The 12,009-nt window shown below is 44.3% G+C and overlaps 1 protein-coding gene across 3 annotated transcripts in view; it reads left to right on the forward strand.

The window, feature by feature from the left end:
* RGL1 (ral guanine nucleotide dissociation stimulator like 1) overlaps positions 1-4,646 on the forward strand; it is a 90,564-nt gene extending 85,918 nt beyond the window's left edge. For all 3 annotated transcript variants that reach the window (XM_026063103.1, XM_026063113.1, XM_026063093.1), the window contains 2 exons: positions 1,468-1,582; positions 2,620-4,646. In XM_026063103.1, the coding sequence (XP_025918888.1) occupies positions 1,468-1,582; positions 2,620-2,807 (303 nt within the window). In that variant the 3' untranslated portion in view covers positions 2,808-4,646. The remainder of the gene's footprint in view (positions 1-1,467; positions 1,583-2,619) is intronic.
* Positions 4,647-12,009: the final 7,363 nt, after the last annotated feature.

Consider the following 12,009-nt stretch of genomic DNA (forward strand, 5'->3'; position numbering starts at 1 on the left):
AGACTGTTTGCAAAATGATTTTAGTTTTGAAAATACTGATTTATTAAGCCAATTAATTAAAACTGTCTTGAAAGTGAAAATGACAAGTACACCCTTAAAATTCAAAATATGTGGAGCGTGATATGAATGACAAGTATGAAAATAGCAGAGTATCTTTGTGAATGTTTCTAGTCTTGAAACTGAAGTTTGTATTTTATCAAAACTTCTAAATGAAACATTCTCATCAAGTCAAGTATTTGCTGCTCCCATCCCTCTGCTCTAGGGCTGGTTGCTTCTTCTCCAGTTTGGAATTTAAGTGTTAGTTTTGCCCCAAGATGCTGCACGAGGTTCTGCCTGGAGAAGCCTTCCCCAGGAGTTAGGCCCTGCAAACAAGGAGCGGTACCCCAGGAGGCCRGCGAGCTCTTTAATTACGCAGCTTCTCTTGGTGGTGAAGGTTGCCATTCGTTAGCAGTGGACTCTGCCGCCTGCTTTGTGGAGTCCTCCRTGCTCCCACTGCTCCGAGATCAGCATCAGGGTTTGAGCTCTGTTTAATGGGAGAGGGTCCAGCGGCACAGCCGCTGCTGTGCTGCCGCCCACAGCGCAGCCCTTTGGGGCCCAGGCTGCTCAGCGTGYTCCCGCTAACGCTCTCGTTCCCGCCCGTTGCGAAGGGGAGGCAGTGCTGGGTCTAGCTGCTGAGAGCTGGCTGAAAGGCTGCAGCTTGTAGGTAGGAAATAAACCRACTCTCAGGTTTTGCCCTTGACGCCGGTTCCAGCGAGGGATTTGGAGAGTGCTGGGTCGATAGCCCAGGGCGCACAGGGCTGTGCGGGCAGTGCTCGTGCCGGAGGGCAGGGGACAAACAAACATGGGTAGGTCTTAGCACATTCAGTAATTTTATGATTTTAAAGGAACTGACCCCCCACAATTGCAAAGAGCAGTTCCCTCAGGATCTGATAAATTCTGCCACCGGTGAGACAGATCTTCCTTTTGATTTCATTAGGCTCTGGAGAGATCCCTGTGTCTGCTCCAGACAGGCAGCACTTCCGTGGCAGACAGTAAACTAGGTTCCAAGGCCAGAAGTCTTTGCAAGATGTCAAAGACAGTATTCAGCACGTGAGACTCCAGATTAAYTGATGTCAGCAAACAACAGATGGGGCAGTTATTTATGTGGAAGCTTATGGCTAGTGAGAGCAACATCTCATYTCTCAGAAGTGTTTGCTCAGAGGAGTAGACACTGTGTGATTTACTGCTGTCTCTGGTAGTACAGTCTCTGTYGTCTTGAATTAAAAAACAGCAAATGTTACAAATACCATGATTTAGTATCTAGCAGCATCTATTATTTCATTACTGACCCAGCGTAATTTCTCAGTTTTCTGAAATCTTTTCCAAGACCCAGTGGTGAACTGAAAGTAGACCTTTACCAGTTATTAAATCATAATTATTATATAACGTGAATAAGCAGAATCTCTCATTGCACATTTGTCTTTTCAGCTAACTAGCCAAGACAAAACTCCTGCTGTCATCCAGAGAGCTATGTCAAAGCACAACCTCGAATCTGAYGCTGCTGAGAATTATGAGCTTGTACAGGTCATCTCTGAGGACAAAGGTAAGGATGCAGAGCTTTTCTGCTGCTTAAAAACTTCTGCTAGAGTTTGAAGGAAGGAGTAAAATATGAAGCAACTTTAGAACTGCCACAGGTCTTGTTATTGTATGTGCTAGTGAGAATAAACCGCTACCTGACTTACCGTGGCCTGTCAGCATATTGCTTCATAGGAGTACAGTTCACACGTGGGTTTTCAGGTAGACCTCCATAGGTACACTGCGACTGTAGAGCTGTCTTCTGAAGAGCAGCTGCTTGATTTCCCTGAAAAGTAGTTTATGAAAGGGGTCTAGTGCCCACCCAAAGATTACAGCAGGCCCCAATTCTTCAGCTGTGCAAAAGCAGAGCTTTCAGCACGTGTAACAGCCTTGTCTTGGAGTGGCTTTCTGAGCCTATGCCAGGCTGGGCTTGGGCTGGGTTTGGTCTCCGTCTCTTGGCCTCCACAACCCTTGCTTTTGTGGAACAACTTCCCATGGTTGCCAGCTGCTGCAGCTGTAGYATTAGAGGCACAACAGAAAAAGGAAAAGGGCCAGCACAGTGCTACGCAACACAGATGTCTGTGTGTTCTTACTGAAGTTTAACAACCTTGCAACAAGCGCGGYGGTGCGTTGAAGAATCTGGTCAGTAAGTGACACTGTGGCATTAATGAAGCTGTTGGGAACTTACTGCTGCCTTGAAGGACATGATCCTGGGCTGGTTTGGCACAGAAGCTGCTCTCTTGTCCTGGATAAACGCACAGCAAAGCCGAAGCCTGGCTACGCAGCCAACTGTGACAAGGGCAAGACTTTGCTTTTTAGTGCTTATCTTTGTAACCTGTACAGTGATCCTTTAGGTCTAACAGCATTTCTTTTCACTAAGGAAGGGATAAGAAACCACTGTATATAATCCGTGACAAACATCAAACTGGCCTAGTGGTAGCCCTGCCTGGCTGTTTATTCTCAGTCTGTTCATCAGTTTCCTGTTTTTTTTCCTTGCTTTAATTCTGCTATACACAATCCTGTAAACTCTTACTGTTAACTCTTCTTCTGTTCCCTCTTTTGCAGAGCTGGTGATCCCAGACAGCGCTAATGTGTTCTACGCCATGAACAGCCAGGTGAACTTCGATTTCATCCTGCGGAAAAAAGCTTCGGTTGATGGGCAGGTGAAAATGAGGAGCCGATCGAGTTTGACACTCCCCAGAACTGCCAAAAGGGGGTGCTGGAGTAACAGGCACAGCAAAATTACACTTTGAAGGGGAGAAGTCCACATACAGGTGAACTGGTTGAGAAAAGTATCTTTGCTACCATCCAGTATTACAGAGTCACAGCGGATGAATGTGTCAGTATTTGACTTTGAAAATATTTGAGACTGAAATGCAAAACAAGCATTTGCTAGACCTACAGCCAGAGGTGTCTCTCTCCTCCTCTGCATCTGGAGATAGACAGACAGACATGGATTTATGGGACAGCCTGGACTAGGAATTTTTTCTTTTGCACATTAGCCTAGGAAGGTTAGGGCCCCATTTACAGGGGAAAACGGGACTGGTTGTCTTAAGAACACCACATTTTCCTTTGTGCCAGTATTACACAGAACATCTAAATTTATTTTTATAAAACTGGAGAAGAAAAGTCACAATAAAATTCTGCCTGAACCAAGGAGGAGGTCGCAGCCAGCCTCCAGCTGACTGAGAGCACTGGGCTGCAGAAGGTGTGGGTGAGCTGAGAGCTACTAACAGTTGCTGCCTCCAGGAGGCATTTGCATTCATGAAAAGGCAGGGTGGGTATGTATGTCCCCAAAACACTCTCTCTGGAGACAAAAGAAGAAACTACAGTTGTGTGTATTGCTTTCACACAGCTGGCAATTTTTTTTTTTTTGCACTTGTTCAAAGYCAGAAAAATGCATGTTTTGGATTTTTTTTCCAAAGAACATTAAAAGAATGGACTGCACTTGCTTTTGGATGAATGTCATGATTTGTTAATGAACAAGGCAAACTCAAACACTACTTATCTGGATTTTGTTCTTGTCTTAATGCCACTACATTGTGGTTTTCCTTACGCTTTGCTAACCTATTGAACAGAAGTCGATGCCTTTTGCATGTACTCCAAAATGACTGATGTACCTCTTTGTAATGTGCAATCACTCTTCAGGAGCAAAACTTTTGCCTGCATTAATATACATTTTCATTCCATGAGAAGCAACTACATCACCTTTTGTTTTAAAAGTGGGTATTGAGAGGAGACAGCCAGGTTTACTGTATTGCCCAAAACAACCAGAGATTTTTATATACTTGTAGCATTATTATGCATAACCTCCAACCACCTCCCTTGCTCTTTATATACATCTATTAAATGAATTTCCAGACATGGTACATCCTTTCACCTGGAATAAAGAATTTAATCATATGTTCTCTATGAAACTTTAAATAACATATTTCTATGTCTCTTGCCAGAATACAGGCTTCCTTGAAAGGACACAGGGGTTTTATTTTAAAAAGCCATAAATGAGACAATGGATTGTAAACAACCCTTACTGAACAGACTGTCTTTGGGATACATTAGTATTAGTTAAAATAAACTTAAATACTGAATTTTATCCATGTCTGGGACTTTTTTTTTTTAAATCAGGTCTATAGCAGTAAATTTCAAAGCTGGGCTCAGATTATGTTAACAGTCAGTGATAAACTCATGATGCAAAAACAATGTTGGGTCATATGATGTTTTACATTATTATTTAAAGATTTATCATCGCCATTTACAAATAGCACCATGCATACTATACTCTGAATGTTTAAAAACACAAAGTGGACTTTTGGTGAGAGGGTAAAGATGTTGAGTTTATAACTGAGCCTTAAAATCTGCCCTTAGTTAGGACAAGATTACAGTAGAAGTTCAGTTCTCTTTGTATTTCAGTGAAAGCATGCATTGATGTCTATACAGTCATTTGTAAAGTACAGATATGCAACCTGTCAGYGTGCAATACTGTATTAACCCAAAAGGAAGACAATCTTGATTTTTTAAGATGACCCACCCTCAGAAAAGGTTATATACAAAAAGGTTTTCTTATTGCTTACCTGTAATCATTATAAAATCAATCAGTATAATACAAACTTTTTCACAAACATTTGCCTGAAGTTAGTCTATTTTCTTCTCTTAGGCCTTATTACTACTACCTTTTGGTTTTTACACCTCATACCTCTTCATTTTGAGCTCTGTTACGCTCTTCAAATTCAGCACTTTTAGTGTCTTCCAGCTCCCATAACTCACATTCACAGAACCTGAAATACAGCATTTCTTAAACCCTTCAGCTACACCATACTCTTCCTTCAGCATTGTTTAACCCTTCAGCATCACATACAGTAGCAATTTTACACTGGTTGTTAATAGTGCCAACATTACCGTAATGCATGTCTTCATTTGTCAAAGTTTTTAGGCTGACAGATTCTGTGTCTGTTTCTTCAGCAGCGTAGCTCGAAGGCCTGTCAAAGTAAACTGGTGTCTCATCTACTTTACCCATCTAGTGGCAGCAGGTAATCATGCTCCTTGGGCAGTCCAGTCACACGCTGCTGGAATGCGGTGAGCTCACTGGTGAGGGCTGAAGGTAAATGCTGGCAGAGCAAAAAACCATCCCATTGCAGCATTCATACCCACCAACCTGTTACTTGCTGTGCAATATTTTGTGCTATTTCTTAATTGAGTTCCTGTGTAACTGGGTAACTTGGATTATGTACAAATTCTACAACTCGTTGTTCTTCGTGAAAGCAGTCTCCTTTGGGTCACTAAATGATTTCTTCAGTGAGTTAACACACAAAAGCTTCCGTTTTGAGTGTTTCCATCTACACCCCTTTGCCTCCATCATGTTATGGTTCCTCCTGGCCTCCCAACTGCTAAGCTTTTTTTCCTGCACAAAGTACCAAAAGTTTGAAGTTTGCATGATAGCTGCTCCTTACCTGTTTGGTACATTCTCTTTTCCACTTGCCCCTTGTCTCCCCCTCCCCTGCCATGCAGAGGACCTGCCATTTCACAATTCACTTGAACATCTGGGGAGAATAAAACTGCCAGAAGTCACACTGGGATTGTCTGAACTACCGCAGGAGTTTCCTTTGTCACTAAGGGGCCTCACATGTTACAAGAGGACTCTGAATTAGACAAAACCTCTCCCCTCCACCTCCCTTTTGTTAGTTAAAAAGTACTTACTTACTTAGGGAAGAAAAAAAAGCTCTTTAGGATAAATACGTTTGTGAGATATGAATTCATATTGCCATATTTATTTATACTAAATAGCATTTCTCCTTTCTTAAAAGCAAAGTCATTTGATGATTATAAACAAACAGTCTTATTGCAGTTAGTTAATCATTTTTAGGGACTGTCTTCATGACATTTCTTGTGAAAAAGATTTTTTTTCTTCAACTATCTTGCTGCTTATTCTGTGTCAAACTTGCTTCTAGATTCCATAAATCTGTCCCCAGACTCGCCATGATTGGCACTGACTGGTGTGTTTTCATCCACCGGGGCCTGGGATACACAGGAGCACCCTGGAGCTTAGCACAGATGGGCTACGGCAAAGCAAAAAAAAAAAAACAACAAAAAAACCCACCACCACCACCACCACCAAAAAAACCCCCAAAGCACTCCTTGGTTCATTAAGCTGTCTGGCAAATTCTTACAATTAATTACCTGCTAACAAACTCACTTTCAAGCTGCATGTCTCTGTGGGTTTTTTGCCCCCCCCCGACATGTAGGTGGTGTGAACCACCCACATGTGCGCATGCTGCCTCAGCCCCTGCTCTCACCAAGACAGCTGCCCCCTCCCCAGGCCCAGGGACCCCCATTTTTTGGGGAGCTGTGGACATGGTGCAGGACCCCAGGGCTACCCCGGTGCTGTAAAAACTGGGCGTACGGGCAGGTCTGGGCTGCTCCTTTCTCACCCTGCAGCTTCGCATCAGACCATCTCTGACTACCAAACCAAATGAACCAAACAAAAACACCAAAAGCAGCAAATGTGCCCCCCCCCCCAATCCCTCACAGTCCCCTTTTCCAGCTGCATGCACACCCTTCAAGGCACCTCCACGTTTGGGCTGCAGGTGCTAATCCCGCAAGCCATCTGGTAGGGCCACCCTTGCTCGCCGGCGCTGCCCCTACTGAGGCAGGGTGGCCAAGCACAGGGCCAGCACCTGCCTCCTCCGCRCGGTACAAACAAACACCCCGCAGGCAGCAGCACCTGCACTCATGGGGCGAACGAACAGCGGTCTCAGCAAGGGTCCGAAGGCCAGGTCAAGCTGGAGTCCCTTCCTGCACTCTGTTCCGAAGCCCATCATCATCAGCTGAGTCAAGAAAAATAAGTACATGGAAARCGGAAAAATATCAGAAGTTTTCTAACTAACTGGCACCTACTTTTCCAAAACATAATTAATTCAGAGTAGGGCAAAGCCTGAGAAACATCTGCCAAAGAACTGAAAACAGAGAAGGGGAAAAAAAACAGCATTTGTCATGGCAGGTAGAACCACTGGCCATCTACCAACTCTTTCATATATAAACAGATAGATAGAATACTGCATGTGTGTGTATCTATCTATCTGCATATATGTGTGTGTGTGTGTGTGTGTATACATACATATAGATAAAATAGAAATCAGCTAGATCTAATTATTGAGACCCTGTCTGCTCTGAAATGGAGGCATTCATTTATTTATTAAATTTTTATCCTTATTTTCCTCCGCCCCAAAACTGCGATCAAACTCTTTGCACCCTTCACTTCCAAAGTCAATTATAAAAAGAAAGAAACAAACAAAAAAAACAGAACAGTTGTTTTCATGAACTGCTACTGCTCTACTTACTTAAGGAAGTCAAAGAGAAATTAAAAATAAGCCTCCCTGAGCATGCAAACCAGCCCAGCTGACACAGCATAATTTTCAGACAGCAACATGTTAGCCAGCTCAGTGCCGTGAGACACGGACTGGCTCACACACCCGTACAACAACTTTACCTGCTGGTCAGCGCCAGCCTCATCCAGGCTTATGCTCCGTCTCTTGGCAGGTCTGCTGGGTTTGCTGTGAAGCAGAGGTAGCCCAGTTGCTCCAGTGTGAAGGGCTGGACAGGTGATGCAGAGAGTTTTTTTTCTTTTTAACATTTGAATGAGTTACAGTAAGGTGAGGGGGGAAAAAAAAAAAAAAAAAGAGGGGACCCCAAACACCTTTTTTTTTAATCCACAACTTATTTCCTGCATGGCCGACACAGTGATGGCTTTATTAACAGCCCGATCACACAGACCTTACTCAGACAAACTCCCCCTCATTAAGAGCTAGAGGATCAAGCCCCAGCTGCCTCCTCCCGGGGAGGGGCAGCCGCGAGGCTCTGCCCTCAACCACATCCTCGAGCCGGGCAGACCCCCAGCACAGCCAGAGCGCGAGCAGGTTCGGAAGTGGGGTGCCACGCTCACCGCCAACATGTCAGTCCCCGCTCTCTCTAGCCCCCACCGCTAAATGGAGAGCACCACGTGGCGATTTTAGCCAAGGAGATGTTTGTGCAAGAACTGCTTCAATGAGATCATGAAGCCAGAGGAGGAAGGGGGAGCAGAAAAAACACAGCTCAGGCTGACAGAGGTAAACCACTCCATGTTAGGGGAAGAGGAGCCTCTCTCCTGGACACAGACGTGGAGTTACCACAAAACAAAAAGTGCATGAGGGTGGAAGTGATAAGCAATGGACAGGCATACCTCGGAGATACTGCGGGTTCGGTTCCAGACCACTGCAATAAAGTGAATATCGCAATAAAGTGAGTCCCATGAATTTTTTGGTTTCTCAGTGCATATAAATTATGTTTACACTATACTGTAGTCTATTAAGTGTGCAATAGCATTATGTCTAAAAAAAAATGTAAATACCTTAATTAAAAAATACTTTACTGCTAAAAAATGCTAACCATCATCTGAGCCTTCAGCGAGTCGTAATCTTTTTGCTGATGGAGGGTCTTGCCTCAATGTTGATGGCTGCTGACTGATCAGGGTGGTGGTTGCTGAAGGTTGGGGTGGCTGTGGCAATTTCTTAAAATAAGACAGCAGTGAAGTTTGCTGCATCGACTGACTCTTCCTTTCACGAAGGATTTCTCTGTAGCATGTGATGCTGTTTAATAGCATTTTACCCACAATAGATCTTCTTTCCAAAGTGGAGTCAATCCTCCCAAACACTGCTGCTGCTTTACCAACTAAGTTTCTGTCATATTCTAAATGCTTTGTTGTCATTTCAACAATGTTCACAGCATCTTCACYRGGAGCAGAGTCCATCTCAAGAAACCACTTTCTTTGCTCACCCATAAGAAGCACCTCCTCATCCGTTAAAGTTGTATCATGAGATTGCAGCAAGTCAGTCGCATCTTCAGGCTCCACTTCTAAGTCTAGTTCTCTTGCTGTCAGCCTGTCCTTTGAAGCTTTGAAGCCAGGCATTGACTTCTCCTCTAGCTATGAAAGTCCTAGATGGCATCTTCTTCCAATAGAAGGCTGTTTCATCTACATTGACAATCTGTTGTTGAGTGTAGCCACCTTCATCAGTGATCTTAGCTAGATCTTTTGGATAACTTGCTGCAGCTTCTACCTCAGCACTTGCTGCTTCACCTTGCACTTTTATGTTATGGAGACGGCTTCTTTCCTTAAACCTCATGAACCAACCTCTGCTAGCTTCAAGCTTTTTTTCTGCGGCTTCCTCACCTTTCTCAGCCTTCATAGAATTGAAGAGAGTTCAGGCCTTGCTCTGGATTAGGCTTTGTCTTAAGGGACTGTTGTGGCTGGTTTGAKCTTCTATCCAGACCACGAAAACTTTCTSCACATCAGCAACAAGGCTGTTCCACTTTCTTCTCATTCGTGTGTTCACTGGAGTAGCACTTTGAATTTCCTTCAAGACCTTTTCTTTTGCCTTCACAGCTTGGCTAACTGCTTGGCGCAAGAGGCCAAGCTTTCGGCCTCTCGGCTTTYGACATGCCTTCCTCACTAAGCTTCRTCATTTCTAGCTTGTGATTTAAAGAGAGCGACGTGCAACTCTTCCTTTCACTTGAACACTGAGAGGCCATTGTAGGGTTATTAATTGCCCTAATTTCAATACTGTTGTGTCTCAGGGAATAGGGAGGCCCAAGGAGAGGGAGAGAGACGGGGGAACAGCCGGTCGGTGGAGCAGTCAGAACACACACATTTATCGATTAATTTATCACATTTATCATCTTATATGGGCGCAGTTTGTGGCACCCCAAAACAATTACAGGAGTAACATCAAAGATCACTGATCACAGACCACCATAACAGATACAATAATACTGAAAAAATTAGAAATATTGCAAGAATTTCCAAAATGTGACAAGAGACACGAAGTGAGCACATGCTGTTGGAAAAATGGTGCTGATAGACTTGCTCGACACAGGGTTGCCACAAACCTTCAATTTGTAAAAAAGGCAGTATCTGCAAAGCGCAATAAAGCAACGCGCAATAAAATGAGGTATGCCTGTATATGAACACAGTGTAACCATAACAAGTCTTTGCATAGAGACAATATTGATTACAGAAACACAAGATTAGATTACAGAAACTGCACCAGGCCAAAGGCACTCACCCATCCGTGCTGGTTCATCCCTGCTACTCTGTGAGACTCCGATGTGCACGCACGGCAGCGGAGCTGGAAGGCCGCGCTGGTGCTGTGCCAGGCCAGTGGTCTGTTCTTCCGACGCACCCTTCCCACCATGGCTCCGGCAGCTGACCAGCCGTTACACAGCATTGCCAAAGACCTGCAGAAACAGCATGTCTGCACACTATGTTGCAAAATCAGTCCTAGTCCCACGGGAAGCAAGACATGAAAGAACTTCATAACACAGTACTCATTCCCACTGTGAGTGTGACAGCAAGTAATCCCTCACTGTGACTTATCTTTTGTTTATCTACCATAACATTTTACACTCAACCACATAAAATAATAAAAATTAAAGAACAAGAATACAATATGCTGGACACTCAGCAGGCCCCAAATCTCCTGCTTCCAAAGGCCACGTCAAGCTTCTTACCAATGTCTGTGGGATCCCCATGGCCAACAGTGCTTGAGACAGGTGTCACACTTGCTGCTGGTAAGGTGAGACCTGACTGGGAGGAGGCGGGAGAGTTTGCAAAGAGGAACGCCTCAGGCCGTGCCTGGCGGCCCTTGCCAACCTGCTCTCTGTACTCCCTGTGTCTCACAGGTGCCCGCTCCGTCCTCGAGAGCGGAAGCAGCGTGGCTTCCAGGCAGTAGCTGCAGAACAGACACATTTATGGGCAGCAGCTCTGTGGTGGGGTGATATGGCTGACAAAGCTCTCAACTTCCTTAGTTTGGACTTCACTGTCATCCCAGGGCCAGGGCAGGCTCCAATTCTTGGATGTGTACTTCTTTTTCAAAAATGCCATTTTTTTTTCAGCAGTGCTGAGCCTGAGCCAGCAACAGGGCCGAGCTGCCAGAAGCAGAGAGCTGGCCTTCCCCACCACGACCTGCTCCCACCCAAGAAAAAGGACACGCAGCTGCTTATCTTGCACCAGGTTCTATGTATTATCAGACCCGCTGACAGATAATAACATGACTTCTTTAGCAGAAAGCACAACACTGATCAGCAATTATTAAAAACAAACAAAACCAAATGTGTAAAAAAACCACCACGCATACCCAACTATACAGATCAGCCAGCAGGCAACAGTCTCTTTAGGCTGCTAGTCCAGGAGGGCATCCTCCCCCTCGGCACAACAGCCTGCAGCTTGAGATCTGTGTCAGCTAAACCGAAGCAGTGGAGTCCATTGGCCTCCGGGAAACCATTTCAAACAAATAAACAGCATATTCTGCTGACATGTTACCCAATAACAAATACATGAGAACTCATGAAAAAAAGACGAGTTTGTTCCTCACATGAAAAAATATCAAAAGACAAGTTGCCTTTCCGTCCTAAAACACACAATTCTGAGGCTGCTGAGTACAGTTGACACCACTAATGTTTCTGTAGGTTGTTTTGTTTTTATAGGAATAAWGTCAAGCAGTTCATAACCAGGCTTGTAGAAATGAAAGTTCCTAGAAGTTCTACACCTGATTTTTGTGGCTTAATTAAACAGGCCTGGGAAAAGACTGGCTTGCTTTGTTTTTCTGAGGAATAATTTGAGGCAGAGTGAAGCAGGACAGACATGGACTAACTCTGCCTCCCTGCACTGTCAGAAGGGAACACACAAAACAAAACAGTGACCACCATTTTCTCTTGTTAGTTTTCAAAATCTTAGATATGCCAAGACATCAGTTCTGGATTGGCAGACCTGTTTAGACAGGCTCTAGGAGGTTTTGAAATTCATGGAGGGGATGCCAGAAATAGTTTTCTACAGCACTGCAATAAAGGAGAGGAGCACTGCTCCAGTGCATTGAACGTTTCTGGAAACCATTTTGACAGGGATCCTTTCAAAAAACAAAACCAAATAAC

The sequence above is a fragment of the Apteryx rowi genome, unplaced genomic scaffold, assembly GCF_003343035.1.
Source record: "Apteryx rowi isolate R43461 unplaced genomic scaffold, aptRow1 scaffold_100, whole genome shotgun sequence".
Classification (NCBI taxonomy): domain Eukaryota; kingdom Metazoa; phylum Chordata; class Aves; order Apterygiformes; family Apterygidae; genus Apteryx; species Apteryx rowi.